The sequence below is a fragment of the Lactuca serriola genome, chromosome 7 (assembly GCF_051521515.1).
Source record: "Lactuca serriola cultivar US96UC23 chromosome 7, Lser_US96UC23_V15, whole genome shotgun sequence".
In the NCBI taxonomy this organism is placed as follows: domain Eukaryota; kingdom Viridiplantae; phylum Streptophyta; class Magnoliopsida; order Asterales; family Asteraceae; genus Lactuca; species Lactuca serriola.
This window is the reverse complement of record NC_136414.1, coordinates 78,822,293-78,840,952: the sequence shown is the minus strand read 5'-3', so window position 1 is coordinate 78,840,952 and position 18,660 is coordinate 78,822,293. Positions and strand designations below refer to the sequence as shown.

The 18,660-nt window shown below is 35.0% G+C and overlaps 1 protein-coding gene across 1 annotated transcript; it reads right to left on the bottom strand.

The window, feature by feature from the left end:
- Positions 1-12,921: 12,921 nt before the first annotated feature.
- On the bottom strand, positions 12,922-16,581 carry LOC145063501 (uncharacterized). The gene is made up of 16 exons (XM_079011098.1): positions 16,373-16,581; positions 16,234-16,250; positions 16,011-16,122; positions 15,833-15,930; positions 15,322-15,418; positions 15,126-15,215; positions 14,971-15,033; positions 14,810-14,884; positions 14,649-14,714; positions 14,475-14,552; positions 14,267-14,368; positions 14,099-14,176; positions 13,884-14,003; positions 13,736-13,779; positions 13,526-13,583; positions 12,922-13,151 (listed from the first exon to the last, which is right to left on the bottom strand). The coding sequence occupies exons 1-16, from the start codon at positions 16,406-16,408 to the stop codon at positions 13,143-13,145; spliced, it is 1,143 nt and encodes a 380-aa protein (XP_078867224.1). The 5' UTR covers positions 16,409-16,581; the 3' UTR covers positions 12,922-13,142.
- Between the last annotated feature and the right edge of the window lie 2,079 nt (positions 16,582-18,660).

Below are 18,660 nucleotides of genomic sequence, written 5' to 3'. Positions count from 1 at the left end.
TAATGCTATTTATTAATCATATAATACATCAATAAATGAGACTCTCTCTCCAAAAGTCATTCTAGTCAATTACTAGTTTTGAGTACAACCCAAAAAGGACTTTTCTTTTAATTCAAGTATACACCAATTTAGTTATTGGCTTAGACACCTTAATCCAACAGTCTCCCACTTGTATAAGTTTGTAACTACAATTGCAAGTGTAACTTCTGAATTAGACAGCAAAGTGTGCTTTCCGAAGCAACTTTCGAACTCTGATCCAATCAGACATTATCCCTAAGATAAATGATCAATATTCCTTCGTTCTTCAAGATATCATATGGACATGAGACATGGATTACAATCAATCTTTTGTCCAAAAAAAAATTTACCGATTTCTTGATTTGTGATGACGTCATTAGACTACAAATTGAATACATCAATTTAGTCCTGGGTGGGTCAAGCACTATAATGTCAACACCAAATCATCGAGGAGCCCAAAGATATTCCTTTTCATGTTAGGTAAAAAGGAATGAATAAAATTCGACTTATATACTTCTATCTTTTACTCACAAAATCATACATGACATTACGTTTTATAACATCATGTTCCTGATGTGTTTTTGCAATATCAATGCATAGCTTACTTGTAAATTGTAACTTATATATCTTTGTTTGAAGAATAAAAGATATTATCATCTTAGAATTATTTATAATATAATCCATGAAGTAATTCTATAAGTGTGGGTTTATCCGATACTCAAAATCTCCATTTTTCTAACATTCATGAATATTGTAGCAAACCCATTCTAACATCCTGTTTCCTGCCATTTCTTTTTCAGGACCATGGGACGGAAGTCAATTATGTAAAGGCTTTCGGCGTTAAGGAGGTAAAGTTTAGTCCTTGTAAAATGAGGTAAGGATAGTTAATAAATCTAACACTTGAGTTGTGTATTGGGTCAAAGTGTAAAAAGGGATAAAGTCTTAGACCGGTTTCTTGCATGAATTGCGGATTTTCATTCACGAATTTTTTAGTACAAGATATCTAGATATATTGTAGGGCTCTTCAACACATTTTTGTGCATATAAAGAACGCCAAAATAGCAGTTGAATCGAAGTTGTATTAATTGGAAAATGTGTTGAAGTTGGGAAGGAGGGTGGTACACTAGGCATACCAGCATGGTGAAGTCGCGCCTTTAGAAGCGTATGCTAGACATGCGTGATCAGAAAGCAAACCCTAATTTCGGGGTTTTGAGCCTTATTTATGCTCCTTAACTTCCCCAAACCCTTTCCATTCTCATCCTCTATCTCTTCAATGTCCTCCCTTAAAACTCTAACCCTAGTTTTAGCCTTGTGAGCTAAAGGTGTTTTTGATTACCTTTGAATGAAGAAGAAGGTGGTGATTGTGCTCAGAAGCTTGAAAAACCTTGGATCTAGAAGTTCTCCTCCTTCATTACACTCCAGAAGATATAAATTATGTACCTTTATGCCTCCATTGATAGATCTAGTTTAGAGGTCAAAGTTATGTCCTTTTTGTCCCATAAATTGGTCCATTTGAGTGTGAGTTGCTCTAGAGCTTGTGAGGTGCATTTCCAAGTGTATTTGAGAGTGTTAAGTCATAAAAATGCAATCTTGGTCTTGTTCTTTCTTTCATGCATGAGTTATGAAGCTTAGAATCTTATGATAAGTTAGGTTTTTGTATTTGGGCCCTTTCTAGCGATGTAACATCATAAAGGTGGAAACTTTATGGTTTAGAATATCATTTGGACTTAGATCTGAGCTCTAGACGAAAGGTATTAAGAGATAAAGTGCTTAATGGGAATATTGGAACCAAATCATGTACGCGGGCCGTACCTGGGAGGACGCTAAGCATACTAAGATGAGTTCGGGTATGTTGGGCGCAGGTTGAGTATGTTGGGTGTGCTCATCCAACCTTGGACTTTGAATCTCGTTGACCATTAAATTTTTTACCAAGTTTGACTTTGGGTCAAAGTTAGGGTTTTGGACTATAGATTAAGATTTTATCTGGTTTTAGGTGATAGTGGATTCACGGGAGCAAGAAGTGCGAAAGGGAGCATATCACGGTGTTTCAGAGTTCTTCGATCCAGGTGAACTTTGCCTCATTGTACCCGTAGTTCGAAGGCACCAATGTCAGCCCAATAGTTTTGGTTATCATTTAGCAAAGGGATGTCATGCAGAGTATATGTAGTCACGTAGGATAGACTGAGGACTCTTGATCTAGGCTTTTTTTTGCTTGTTCCTTGTTTGCTTGTGGCTCTAGGGTAGGATCACCTGTCCAGGTGTCTATTTCACCTCTAAGTATATACGGTTATGCATTCCTTGGATTTTTGGTCATGTATCCTTATGTATAGTATGTTGTTGTAATGTAGTGATCTGCTAGATCTATATATATAGGATGTTGTAGTAGTGGTATGTGATTAGAGTGACAGTAGACTGGTTAACATCTAGTGGAGTGCCCTAGGGGTTGTACGTAGTCATGTAGGATAACGTTAAGAACTCTTGATCTAGGATTTCTTGCATGTTTCCTTGTTTGGTTGTGGCTCTAGAGTAGAATCATCTGTTCATGTGGCTATCTCACCTCTAGTTACTTATGGTTACGCATTCCATGGAGGTTAGCTAGTAGTGGAGCAGTGTGCTGTGAGATGCCCGGTAGGCGGTAGCGAACTGTACACACTCATCAGCAGCACTGAGGATTTCGCGTTCACTATAATACTCTGAATTTCAATAACTGTTAGTGGGAATAAATGGTTATTCTTAGAATGAATTTATAATTGGGAAGTTTTATCTTAATAAAAATGAAAATTTTTGGTCATGAAAATGGGACGTTACAAGTTAGTATCGTAGCCCTGGTTTGAACGAATTTGAGGAACACTTGTGTGAATCCAGACTCAAACTAGGATCTAACAATTATTCACAAAAATGTTTTTGAAAAGAATTTATGATAAAAAGGTTGGGTTAGGGACATGGGCTCGGTCTCTTTTCATGTTCTTGTTTGATTGTTGGCTTGGGATCGGGAACGTAGACCTTAACTTAACTTTGGCTTCACAGGAAGATGTGGTGTGTACAATCAGCCAGAGCTCGAACAAGAGAGTGGTCCCCAAAATACCCATACTTTTTATATGTACTAAATTTTGATCTTGCTGATATGCAAATTGTTAGAAAATCATTCTAATGGATAAGCTAAGTTCTTTTAGGAGTTGTTGGATAAAAGTGTCTGATTTCGATAATGCCTTGTTATATAGAGAATTGTTTGTTATATGTTTCTTGATTTTGTGATTGCTATATGTATGTTGATTAGTTGTATATGATTGGGATTTAATAGCCTTAGAATGATCGACTTAATCTTACTTCATGTTCCTTATTTTGTTGTGGACTTAGGGCAGAGTCGATTATTCGACAGTATATCTAACCTCGTATTATGTACAACAAGCATGCACAAAAGCAACATGTAATGTGGGAGAGAGGAGGATCCTAGGACGAGTACCTAGGATGTTATTTGTACCTCGTAGGAGCATGTAGGTGTTAGAACGCCTAGGACTGGTCTAGTGCAGTGACTTAGGACCTTGGGATGAATTCTGAATCGACTACGGATAGGTGTGGAAGGTAGTATAAGCCTGTACTACTGAAAGCACAGGATCTGTATGAGATTCAGGAGGAACCTCGAGGCTACTAACGAACTAATAGGAGTGTATCCTGGTGTGTTGAGCATTGTTTTTTGATGTATGATCTTTCCATGGTATATTTTCAGTATCGTAGCTATTGAAGGATCGGGAACGAGAGCTAGCGTCGCTGGGAAAGCAGGTATGAGTGAGGACGAGATATGTGGGATCATTGTTGTCGGAGTGGCCGAGGCAATCATGGAGGTGATTCTAGAGTTGATTAGGTCGGTCAAGACCGTGTTGATCGAGGAGTTTGACTGGCGCTATGTCGTCGTCACATAGATAACTACTGTCGCAGCCACAGCAACTGTCACCATTGTAGGATCTTAGGAAGGAGGGTCAATGTAGTACCAAGAGTTCAGTTATACGAAGCCTTAGGAGTTCAGAGGAGATAGGTAACCGATCATCGCTTTGAGATGGATATTGTATGTGGAGGTATGTTTCTTCACGTGTTCATGTCCCAAGGGACAGAAGGTGAAATTTACGTTAAATCGTCTTTGTTGGGGTGTGAAAGATTGTTGGGAGTTTGTGAATCAGGGTTTTTCGTAGGCAGAGCAAGCCATGGTGACTTGGGAGTAGTTTTTGGATATGTTTTACGTTGACTATGTTCCTCTGGTGGAGCAAGAGCGACTGACACAAGAGTACTTGTCGCTCAAACAGACATCGAATTCAATGACGGAGATCACCGGGATGTTTATGGAGAGAGCTCTTTGCTACCCTGAGAATGTTGCTTCAGAACAAGCACAGATGTTGCAATACTTAAGTATCCTCAAGATATAGATTTGAGAGTTTGTATCTACTCAGCAGTACCAAACCTTGACCGAGATGCAGTTTAGCACCAGGAGGAGAGAGATTGATTTGGAGATTTAGCAGAAGGAAAAAAGGACGGCTTCAAGGAAGTATCAGTCGGTAGCCAAACGGTTCAAGTCTGCCGACCCAAGTTCAAGACCAGCTAAGATGAGCAGTTCTAAGTATGGAAAGTGCGGGAAGTTTCATGATGGGAGATGTCGATATTTTGTATATTGTTGGTGTGGCAGGAGGGTCATCTTGGCAGAGATTGCAGGTGGAGTATGCGAGTTTGCTTCCATTGCGACCAGGAAGGCCACATTAGAGCTCATTGCCCTTTTCTCATCTTTGGTGAGGTGCAAGACCCCATAACCCTATCTTGGCAGCTCCCCACAAATCGAGGTTTGAGTTATCAGTTCTTCTAGTTAGTCGATTGCTGCAATGTTGGTATTCATCTGTAATTTATGTTTATGTTTCAAAACTCAGTTGTAAACGTGGATGATCAGTTAAATGGAATTATCTTATTTAGCTCTTTTTTAAATTTATTTATTATTATGAATGGAATAATTATCTTTTCCCTCGATTTCATGCATGTTGGAATTTATGAATGTTTTGTGGATTTAGATTCTCCTTTGTATCTAGATATCGGTGGTCGGGATCGAGTGGTAGAGTGCAAGTTGGTCTGGGTATCAAGGATTGTGAAGTCGTCAGATTATAGCATACTTCAAGTGCGGGAGAGTTGAAACTCATAGCAAGAAGACCCTATACCAAGGTTTAGTTCTCAGTCAGGATTTCTCCAAGATCAAGACTTTCGTGCAACTTTTGAATCTTCAGGTTTTGCATCAAGATTATCGCCAGCTGTTAGATTTTCCTCGAGTTGTATTGATTTAGTTGCAATAGAAATATGTAGGGTATGCTTGTGCATTATAATCGATGGTGTTAGGAGCCCAGGTTGAGGGTATCTGATGAGGATTTCCTTGTATGTTCTTGTCTGATTGGGGATTTGAAGTCTGAGTCACGGCCCAAAGGCCTGATAGGTTCATTTAAGTTTTGTTTGGATCGATGTGCGTCTTGCTAAGCCCGAGTTCAGTTGCTGGTTAGTAAATCGGTGGTAAGCTTGAGTGTTGTCGGTGGATAACGGTGTAGGGGTTGTTAGAGTCGAGTAAGAGCATATTCTAGTTTAGTATGTAATCATTGGGTTCCTTGTGTCAGTATACTTGTGTGCGAAATTAGCATAACGTCGTTTGGCCGAGAAGGTTTTGGGTCAATCAATCTGTGGATTTTCGGTCAGTTTGGTTGATGTGAGCCCCGCTAGGCATACATACTAATGCATACACATGCAAGAGTCACGCAGACATCTAGCATCCTAACATAATAAACCATGGGTCAGAATTTGTGCCTTCGACCCGCTCAACACAGTAAGGAAACTCACCTCAGACTGTTGAATCTTACAGATAAATCTCTAGTTGTTGTCCCGCTAAAATCCCTCGCTATCAACATAGAATAACATCCACTTAATAATTGGATTCTCGACTCACACTAAGAGTCTAAACTAGGGTAAAAGACCTTTTTACCCTTTACCTAACTTGGCCCAAGTCCAAGGCCCAAACCAACTATCCAAAAGGCCCAATTTCCAAAATAATCACCCAAGGCCCAAATATGGCCCAATTTTCCAAATTGGGCCTAAATCCCTTCATGGGCCTTCAACCAAAAGAGTCCAATAAAATAGCATCAGTCCAAAAATAGAATTTGATGGCCCAACAAAGACCTAGACTCCTAAGGTCCAACATGGGCCCAATACCAAAAAGCCCAAAACTTTGAAGCCCACTGCTGACTATGTGGGTCGTACTCAACTCGTACGCTTAGCGTACATGCTCTGGGGCTTGTACGTGCAGCGTACCAGCTTGTACGCCCAACGTACTCCCCAGTTGTCCAACTTTCATCATTAAGCTCTTATTCAGTTAAGACTTCAACCCAACTCTCAGATCTGACTTCCTTAAGGTGGATTACCACGTAAAGTTGGCAACTTTATGTGCATGCATGGCTTAATAGGGTTCTATAGCTCAAAAGAATTTAACAAAGTGTCTTAATACATGCATGAGTCCATAAACACCTCAAAGCTTTCATTTTTATGGACAAAGGGACCAAAAGAACCCCAGATGTACCATCAATCACTTCTGGAGTGAATCAAGAGGCTCATCCGTCACTCTAAGGACTCAAAAACACAAAATAGCAAAATATCTAGATCTAGCATCATAGATTATCAAGATGGGAGTTTTTTACCTCAAAAGGTTAGCAAATGATGAACTAAACTCGGATCCTCAAGCTCCAAGCACAACTCCAAATGGTCTGCTTCTTCTTCTCCTTCACAAAGCACCAACAAACACACTTTATGGCTCAAAACACTCAAGAACTCGTTAGGGTTTCGATTTCTGGATAAGGGGAGATGGAGGCTGTCTAAACATGACCAAATGAGGATATCATAAGGCTTAAATAGGGTTCAATACCCTAAAAAATAGGGTTTCATTAACCATACGTACGTCATGCGTACACAATGTATGCCCAACATACGTTGACCGAATGCACGGTCATCTTTGGGCTAGTACGCTAAATGTACCACCCTGTATGCCCCGCGTACTAGATTAAGGACTAAACTTGCAAACTTTTTAGATAAAGAGGATAAATATGAAACTTACCAAATTCAGTTGTTAAAGTCATCATCTTTGTCGGATGAACATATCTGGATTTCACCTCGATCGTATAGGAAAACTCCGATGGAGATGGAAAATTTGAGGGTAATGAGTGCTTGGTATTCAGGACAACTAAGAAGACGGAGGAAGAGGGTCGGGAAAGAGAAAACGTGTCTCCAGTGGATTTTATTTTTTTATTTTTAATTGTTTTTTAGTTGTTGGTAATAAAACAAAATTAGAAAATTAAATAATAAGGGCAAAATCGTCTTTACAAAAAAGTTCAAACCAAATTGGACCAAACTCGCAAGAAAATAAAACTTTTGGACCAATGGTTCTAGTCCAAATTTTTTTGGCTCAAACATGCGAGTTTTGACATACAGTAAGGACCATTCTTGCAATTTTGTCTATAATTAATAAAAATAAAAATATTTCATTAGTTAAAAATAAAATTTACATAATAAAACCAATAAACATAATTAAAATTTACTCCAAATCATCGTTTGAATCCTTGGCGAAATAACAGCTATAGTTAGCTTGTACATACTTTCTTGTGTGTACGTTTGGACATCCTCAAATACTCATCCCATTTGTCTAATCTCATTTATGCTAACTAACGATTTGCGAGTGTGCATTTTTGAATTGGAATAAAAAAATATTTTCTACTTCTTCCATCTCACTTCACTTGAAAATATGGAAATCAACTCTCCACGTCAACAACAATATAAAAATGACTATTTCCTCATCCGAAACGGCCGCCTAAACTTTTCAATGTACATGGTGTCATCGACAAAATAGTCTTTTATAAGGCGATGGTGTATGGCTTGTAATTTCTCTTCAAATGAGCTCTTCTTGTTCGAAACGTGAACTTTAAGCTTCTTAGTTTGGGAAATACACGACTGGTTTTGCAATGGAAGATCCAATAAACGTTGCTTCTTCTAACGCCATCATCGAATCCGACGAACTAGATGACGATGATAAGATTGTGGTTGAATGATTTTTTGAGAGAACATATAGAAATTTGTGTGCGAAAAATATTGTAAGTGTTTAGTATTTATAGAGTGGTAAAGTTTTTATATATATATATATATATATATATATATATATATATATATATATATATATATATATATATATAGTTAGGATCAAATGAGAATAACAAGTATTGTGTGAACGTATTACAAAATTCTAACCATTAGATTAAAAAGAATGGATGGATGTGATCCTAGGATACATGTTATTAACATGGACTTGCATTTACTATATAACTTCATTTAATTAATTATATGGGCAAATTTGTAAAAATGGCTAATAATATATATGGAATTTTCGGATTATAAGCAAGTTGATTAAAACTTCTCCCATTTTTAGGCAAAATAAGTATATATGGAAGTATATGTTATTAACATGTTATTAACATGGACTTGCATTTACTATATAACTTCATTTAATTAATTAACGTTGCTTCTTCCAGATTTTCATCTATTCATAATGGCTACTGATTCTTCCACTGAATCTTTTGATTATTCCATTGAAAAATAATTTAATTGACCTTTATACCCTTGGTTTTTAATTTGTGAACATTTAAGGCAATCCTGAATGACAATAGCTTCAACACTAGCTTGCACCATAAGCAAAACAAATACCAGATCTGCAATGAGAAAGAACAACTGAAGAACAAGTCATAAAAGGTTTTTGTCACTTGATTACACAATTACACAAAACGCACAAATCCTAGGGAAAAAATATCCCCCTTTTGACCAACTTCAAGCAACTCAGTGTTTGGAGGCTCTTTATAGGAAACAATTAGTTTTTTAAAGGAACACATTTGAATCACTAAAACTACACCTGATCATCAGTACTCTCCAATCTGATTATAATGCTTCTTAAGGATCCTACTGATTTGTCCAAAAACGAATAGGAAAAACTAATTGTTTTCTTGTATCCATTTGTTAAATTCACTAGAACAAAAGGCATTTGAAGAATATAACCACAAACTAGACAAAAACAAAACATACACATATACATAGCGGAAGAATGCGTATGAATAAAAAAATACATGAAGAAACCGTATACCCAAAAAACATACATAAATTACCCAACTAAAAAATAGAGGAAGAAATCCCACACCACAAAAAAATAACGTTACAGTGGATTTGAACTTTGATTAAAATAGAGTTGTTTTTCACACTATCGATGCAGATTAATCGATTCAAACCATGGTTTAATTGATTGAAAGGAGATGAAGTATATATATAATTTAGTGTATCCCTTGTTTATAGAAATCGGTTTGAAGAGGATTTTGTTTTGCTAGAGGGAAATCGCATGATGTTTTGTGATTGTAAGAATCTATTTAATGGCAAAATTTGAAGAAATGAAAAAGGAAGAAGAAAAAACGAAGAAGAAGAAGAAGCAGTGTGTGTTATTTGGAAACAAATTCAAATGATTTCTCTTTCTAAATTAAAATAAGGGGCATTTCTGTCAATATCTTAATTTTTCTGTGGATTGATAAAAAGTTTCAGTGGCAAAATTAGCTCCCATTCAGAATACTCGTATAATCAATTCTTAAAGAATACCAAAATGTAGCAATACTCACTGAATTCTTAAAGAATGAAGTGTTTTTTTATCAATTATTATTCCAAATACAACATACTATTCTTAAAGAATATTCAAATGTAGTATTGAATTAGTGAATTCTTAAAGAATGTATTATTATACAACTGTTATTATTCAAATGCATCACATTGTATATAAGTTAAACTCCAATTCTTAAAGAATACCATAGTCAAGTATTTACATAACCCAATATTCTTGAAGATTTCCCTAAACAACTATTTACATAAATCTATATATATAGGTAGGATCATGCAACCTCTTGTAAAATTTGAGTTTGTACAGGTTCTGATTGTTGTTGTTGGGGTGCTTCTTGTACTAAACCTACAATTACAACAAATATTATTAGTAACATACAACACCGAAGTAAAGAATCCATATTTACAACCGTAATTCTTTAAAAAAATTTACATGGTATTCATATTAATAACAACAAAATTTCAATTTTAACAACTTTCTGTTATATGATGTTCAAATATGGATACATTCTTTTAGCATTTATCATGTGACATGTATGGATAAAACAAACAAAACATTCTTTGTGAATATATAGACAAAAGAAACATACAAATTCTTGTAGAATATATTATTTCTAATCTCATTCTTTCATAGTTTTAACAAATAAATAGATAGCATCTGACTAATTCTTAGAATAAGTCATGTTTAAAATAAATTAAGCATAACTAATGGAGATATGTGTAGATTAACAATCCTAAATAAAAACAAAAAAACACACCGGTAAAATGTGACATTGAAGAACTCACATATTAAATCAATGTAAGATTCTAAACTCCAAAAGGTATAAATACAAAATGATAGACCAAAAAAATTAAATACCAAAGGAAATAGAGAAATCAACATACGGGAACTACAAGAATCTAAGATTTGTTATCCAGAAGTGGTTAAACTTCAAATCAACTTAACTTTTCTATAGTTCCCATTCCAATTTCTGGTGAAACTCATTATAGAATAGTGTCCAAATAAATGAAATAAATAGCAAACCCACGAATATGTTGAAGCTAAAGTAACATTAAGTAAAAAAACAATCAAAAATATGAAATTTTTGTTGAGTTTAATTTATTGGATTTAGCTAGACCCTTGATTATGTTACTTGTTAAATAGAACTAATATAGTTGTTAAAGACCTGCACCACCACCACTTTGGTTGGATGCGCTTCTAGGTTCTGATTTTTTTTTAATGTATGGAATTTTTGTTTAATTTCATACACATAATCATTCACCTGCATTGATAAATATAAGACAAAAACGCAAATTTTTTTATTTTGACAGAAATCAATAGAATAATTAGCAAAAAAAAGTTAAATGAAAATATTGACTGATATGTACAAGAAATTAGAACATACCCTCAGTGAATCTAGGGTAAAATTCAAGAGTTTTTCTTTCTTTTAAAACTTTGGATTCAAAATAGAGGCTTGAATTGAAGGGTAGTATCCATAATTAGGTTAGATACTAATGTAATACTACTATGATTAATGATTTCATTGATTACAAATTGAGGCATTGAGTATATTCAGTGCATTTGATAAAAAAATTCAGTACCTCGAATAATAAATTAACCATGGAGGATGCGTCAAGAAGAGTCTAGCAAACAGAAGCATGACCTAACATTAATTAGATAACAAATCCAAACCCAAGCCACTCACAATCGTAAAATTACTTCTCATTTCAATGCTTAATGTAAATTGTAGGAACATTGAAGAAGAAATTACCAGGGGAGAACCCATTAAAACGAGTTTTTCTTACTTGGAAGGAGTGAGTGTAATAGCAAAAGTGGAAAACACGACAATAAAGGACTAAAGTGAAAGCGTTTCCTGACAGCAAAACTGACAGAGCATCTAGATGATGATCATGATGATAAGTGGTGCGTTTTTCAGCAAGTTTTGATGGGTACAAAAGCATTCAATATCGTGTATCGCTTGAGGGGAGGCGCCGATGTTTGCTTTTTTATCAATATTTTGTCGCTTGAGGTGAGGCGTTGATGGATGGCTTGAGTCGTCGGAGAGGAGGGTTTATTGGTGGGTATCGATTGTCGTCGGATGCATCGTCGTCATTGAGGAATGTCGACGAGGTTGTACATAGAGGAGTCGGTGACGTTATAGGTGGGGGAAAAGAAGGTTAAAAAGAAAGGAATTTATAAATAGGATGAGATGATATTAAAATTATTAAGGAATTAATTATATTGCCATAATTAATTATTGCTAAAGTTACCATTTTACCCTTACAAAATAATTGGTCCACAATTGGCCGCACATTCACACAAAAGTTATTGTTTATATATGAATCTCTCTCTCTCTCTCTCTCTCTCTCTCTCTATATATATATATATATATATATATATATATATATATATATATAGAGAGAGAGAGAGAGAGAGAGAGATGGAATTCAAAAACAAGCAAACAAACATTTTTTGTTGGCCAATCAGGAGAAGAGGGAAGCAGGAAAGGCTCACCGCATGGGACCAAACCACATCCGTAATATGGTGTTCCTAGATACGATTTCTGCTAAATCAACACACCGCAATGTGTGATTCAATGTACATCGAATGTGTGATTCAATGTACATCTGCTAAATCAACACACCGCAATGGTATTTGATAAAGCAAATCTAGTCTAAGAGTGGGATGGATGTTAATGCACCTTGGATTGATTAAGAAGAAATCAACCCAATCAAACATGTTTTTGACTTTTTGTAAATAAATTGGTTTGTTATTAAAATTTCGGATCTAATACCAACCGATATTGATTTTTATTTTATATTTATTTAACCTTTAAATTAAAAAATAACAAAAAAAACACACACACACACGATTCCATTTGTAACTTATTAATTATATCTAAACTTGTTTGGACAATAAAGTGGTAGTTATGTTTCCTTTAAACTTTGAGTTATTATTTAGTTTTATAACTTATCTAACCTAATCTAAACTTGTTTTATAATTAAACAAGTCAATCCGAATCCAAATCCACCCGGATCCATTGAGGCTTAAGATGCGTTCTTGAGTTTATAAAAATGGAAAGGAATTTTACTGTCAAATGACGTTTTTACCCATAAAGGAAACTGTCAGCTATAGAAGGCCAAGGGTAAAAGCAGTCTTTTTTTGTTTCTTTCCTTCCCATGATCCCATCCCCTAGACAAAAAAAACTTAAGAACAAGGTGTTAAAGAATTTTGCAGCTTTAATATCATTGATTCAAGACTAATTAAGGCTTCTCATTGTTAAAGTAGAGGCACATACTTAAACATATATCTACTATTTTACTAATACTAGTAGGCAGTAGCTTAATACATATAATGAATGTCAAAGAGGCTGATGACATGAATAAAGGGTAGGATTGCTAACACGTCACACAATAGCAAAGTAAGTCAAAGTCACCATTTCTCATACACCCTGAAAATAGATCAATTTCATTAACATTAGAAACACCAACATTTTATATTTCTTGCTTTTTTCATAGAGATTTTAGATATAACAAAATATTTTGATTTTTTAGGAACAAAAAAAAAATTCAACATATCCAGAAAAAGGAAAAGGAGGACTTTTTAAAAAATTAGGTTAAATACGCATTTATGCAAAAAAAAAAAAAAAAAAAAAAAAGTTAAACAAGTTACTGGTAAAATATAGCATATGTTGGTTCAAAAAAGGAAACATCATCATTGCATATTTTATATAAAAAACCATTTTGTGTTACTTTATTGCATATTTTGTACTTTATATATTTTTAATGGATGAGCTTTATAAAAAGTGGAAAAAAGGATGCTTACGTCAGCAGATGATGATATGATGGAATCCCTTTCAGAATTTATAAGTCCACTCAGCCTCCTATATTACACAAATCATCTCATTAAAATGACAGACATCAATATCAGTATCAGTCTCAATCCAATGCACGCAAAACACAGTATAAAACACAGTATAATTAATCTGTTCTGATTTGTCATGTCCTACATAACAAAAGGAGCCAAAAGAACTACCTTGGTTTCTCAGACTTTGCAAGGTGCTTAGACATGATAGATGCCTAAAAAAAATTATTAATTTTAAACTTTAGTTTGTATTGTGATAATAAGTAATAAGATTTAGGAACAAAATAAGGATCTTTATATACTAGGTAATTTTTTTAACCTGTTCTTGGATTATACTTCTAGCTTCAACAAGTTGAGCTTCTAACTCAAGCTCTCTTTCAGTTGCTTCAGAAGTGACTTCAGCTTCTTTTTGTGCATCTTGCAGCTGACCCATTCGTTCCTTTACATTCAAACATTTTAAAAAAAAAAACTAAATACTTTTTTTTTAATCAATCACAACAAAAAGAAACAAATGGATGAAAATCATGAAATTACCTTAATTGAAGCCACTTTGTTTCGAAGAAATGCTTCTATTTGATCTCTACCCATATTAAATGGTAGGTCAAAGACATCCTGATATTCATAACTCATAAACTTTCAGTTTATCTCATATAAGGAGGGCATTTTCGTCTTTTGCACACAAAAAAAAATATTTGGTCATACCGTTCTCCCACCCAATGGGGATTGTGTGGGGTCCGCATCCCTAACAGGGGAAGGATGTTTAGAAGAACCATTTGGAGCATTCAAGAAGTCACGCATATCCACCTATAAACACCATATATGTAGAAAATAGTGTAAAGAAACAGAGATTTATATAAAATAGTAAAATATAATCTTTTTTTCTATAAAAGTTACAATAATGATAAAATACCTGCATTGATCGTAACAAAGCCCTCAGATCAGCATTCTCTGCAACTAACTCTTGATTTTTTGCCTCATATGCATCCACCTAAATGTATGTAATAAGTATATATATAAATAATAAATTGAAGTTAAAGAGATATAGATTTATATAATTATAACATACTATTAAGAATTAACATACAATCTTTTTATAGAAATCATTGTCAGCTTTCTTCCCATTCCATGTCCCACGTTGTCTCCCTTCTTTCTGTGATCGATGAAGGAAAATTTATAGTTAGAAGTCTCAAAATTTGAAATGATAGATATTAAATATGAATATAGTCAAAAACATTGACCAATCACCTGAAGTAAATTCATTATTTCCATGCCTGATCTAGATTCCTTCTTCTTCTCCATCATAACTTGATTAAGTCGCTCCTGTAAAGAAACGAAAGATATTAACAAAATTTGTGGGAAATATAAGATGGAGATGATGGGATTAGGAGAGAATTATATTTTTATACCTGCAACTTAATGTACTCTTTTTCTTTTTTCTTCATCTCATGTATCTGTTGAGTTCTGACTTGCTTTTGCAAGATCATGTATTGAAAATGGTGAGTTATAGAAAGTTAGAAACAAATAAGATGAAAATCTAAAAGGGGGATGTATAAAAGCATACCTGATTTCCAATAACCATTCTTTGAAATTCATCTCTTTCTTGCTGCAACTTCTCAATTTGGCCCTTAAGTCCTGCTTTTGCTTTAGCTTCCTGATCATAATAAATGATAATTAAATAACTATATGATACAAGTTAATAGCTATATATGTATGTATACACTATACATAAGCATATTATATATATACAAACACATTACAGTTCGGGTAATTGTTGCTATTTCTCTATCTTTAGCAGACAACTGTGACTCCAGTCTCTCTACTTTGGCCTCTAGTCTTGATATATCAGATGAAAGTCTGCAAGAAAATCACAAAAGAGATAAGCATAATCTTAGTCTTGCATTGTACCATGTATTGCTTTCTGCTTTCAATTCGATAAAGCTAGTTTTAAATTTTAATCCACATGCTTGTTGTAAGCCAACAACAGTACTCCATTCCAGAATAAGAGATACAGTGTGGCTTTTGGAAATGAACAAATGAATATATGAAACCCTAAAATTCAATGGTTTAATTTATTTTGCAGGAACAATCAATATGGTGACTAGGCATTCCACCTCATTCAACTATTTCATTAAACAAGGCATTGTGGATGATCTAAGGAATTCACAGATTAACTTCTCAAATTGAAACTTATCCCTAATTTTGTAAAAGAGATTCTTAATTGATGAATCTCCTGTGTAAAGGTTAGATACTTTAGATAGAAAAGTTCACCTTTGTCTCTGATCATTGGTAGATTCTCGAAACTCTATATCACGTTGCCTCTGCTGCAAGAGTGAGTATAAACAATTGCAAGTTCTTGCAATCGAAACCTAAACAAAAAAAATATCTGTAAAGACAGAGAGTATATAAATTAAACAACAAATCACATATAAAGTCAAAATGTACAAACCGGATCAGTTGCAAACAGATCCAGAGAAGCTGGAAATCCAAATGTGACTAGAGTCTGGTTCAAATACTTCGCACAATGATCCAAATTATCAACATCGGCAAATGTGTACTCACTGCAAAAAGGTACGGAATATTTTACGAAATTTCGCTGGTGAAATAAAACCCTAACTCCTCGTAACAGTACAAAAATAACCAAAATTATAACAAAATCGATGAAATTTTACCTAGCTCCGAAGCTGGACTGTGTAGGTAACAGATCGAGATAACAGATTCAGGAAATGTAAATCAATCAGCTAGAGAAAAGATTTTAAAAATATGTATATAATTGAAGATGAAATTAATTTTAAAGATGAACAATTATACTCTGAGATCGAAGTTCGTAGTGTCAGTTGATGCCATTGTTGCGAAGTGATGGACTTCAGGACATTCGTCTCGCCGGCGCGGGAATGCAAGAGAGGAAGAGGCGTTTGAAGGTGCTGACGACCGGTCAAGTGGTGTTTGAGAAACTGTTGATAGATCAGGATTGTGGTTGCTTTCGAGGTGTGATAAAACAGTTTGAAAGTTTGAAAATTGAATTGCAAAAAGTAAAAAAAGGGTGCTCGGATTTTATTTTATTTTTTAAAAGTATGTTGCAAAATGCAAAGACATAAGTTTAGAATTTACAACGAGCGTTTGAATTTTGAAGTTATATGTATTTAAGTTTAATCTAATATAAGATATGAGGCTATTCTCCCAAATTTCAAAGGATATCGATTAAGGGAAAATGACTTATATGGGTAATTATGTTTTAAAATCGTTTAAAAAATACCATTTAAGTTTGATGTGTCCAAAAAACATCATTCAAATAAACCATTTGTACAAAAAAACACCAACGAAGTACATTCTTTGTTGAAATTTGACCTTTGGTAACCGGCAATTACCGGTAAAAAATAAGTAAAGGAAAAAAAAAAGCAATAGGAAAATGACTCAAAGAGGTAACTATGTTTCAAAATCGTTCAAAAAACATCATCCAAGTTTGGTATGTTCAAAAAACATCATCCAAGTTTGGTATGTTCAAAAAACATCATCCAAGTAAACTTTTTATACAAAAAACACCAACAAACAATATGTTTTGTTCAAATATTACCCATTGGTAATTGGTTCTTACAAGTTAAATGATAATTTGGCTTAACTATTATGACATGGCATAATAATGATTGACAAAACAATAAATGATATATTCCTCTTTTAAAAACCGATTTAGGGTTTCTTCATGAACGAATGACTTCTTCTTCTCCTATGATTGCTCTTCTTCTTCTAAAGCGATGATCTCGAACTCAAGTCCAAAACCCTAACTCTTAACTTAATGCAAAAAGGGCTCCTTTACCCCTGCCTCAACGGGCCTCCCTCCCCCTAGGGCATAAATCCATAAAAAGCCCAAAAAGGCATTCAAGTCCAACTACAAGGCATCTAAGGCCTAATATGGCCCAAGAACCCCCAACATGGCCTTAAGCCAAAAAAATGACCTGCTACAATCAGGTGGGCCCGATACCTAACTTAAACAAGTCCATTCATACGCCCAGCATATGCTGAAGCCTCTGCGATCTGGATTTTATGCAAGTACACCCGGCGTACTCCTACGTACGCCCATCGTACTCGACTATGCTCAAGAACCGCCAATCTTCCGAAGGCCATAACTTCTTCATTCTAAGTCCAATTTCGTTCTTTATATCCACGTGAAGGAAACGAGAAGCTCTACAATACTATCAACTCTCCCTTGCCATAAAACTTTTCTAACATAAACCCAAACTTCATAAAGGCTCGAACTGATACTTACTAATATGCCCTTGGGCTCAAACACAAACCGAACACTCAGTCCCTACCCTCGGTTGGACCTTGGAATGACGAAATTTAATTTAGCATTAAGATAACACTAAAAATTGCAATTTGAAGGCCATAACCCTCGGTATGGCTGTCTGATGCCTAAATTAGCTCCCGTAGATATAAAGAATGACGAAATCACACTTAGAATGAAGAAGTTATGGCCTTCGGAAGATTGGCGATTCTTGACCCTAGCCGAGTACGTCAGGCGTACGCTAGGAGTACGTCGGGCGTATTGGCTCGACATCCGGATCGCAAAGGCTTCAATATATGATGGGACTATGCACAGACTTGTTTAAGTTAGGCCTCAGGCCCACCTGATTGTAGCAGGTCATTTTTTGGGCTTAAGGCCATGTTGGGGGTTCTTGGGTTATATTAGGCCTTAGATGCCTTGTAGTTGGGCTTGGATGTCTTTTTGGGCTTTTTTATGGATTTGGGCCTTAGGGGGAGGGAGGTCCATTGAGGCAGGGGTAAAGGAGCCCTTTTTGCCTTAAGTTAAGAATTAGGGTTTTGGACTTGAGTTCGAGATCATCACTTTAGAAGAAGACGAGCAATCATAGGAAAATAATAAGTCATCCGTTCATGAAGAAACCCTAAATGGGTTTTTAAAGGAGGAATATATCATTTATTGTTTTGTCAATCATTATTATGTCATGTCATAATAGCTAAGCCAAGTTATCATTTTGTTAGGGTGCAAAGTCTCTTGGATGTAGTGTTTTAGGCTTTCCCCTTTGTATGTGTAAATGGGTTGAGTCCTTCCTATAAATAGGAAGTGAGTGACTCCCATTATG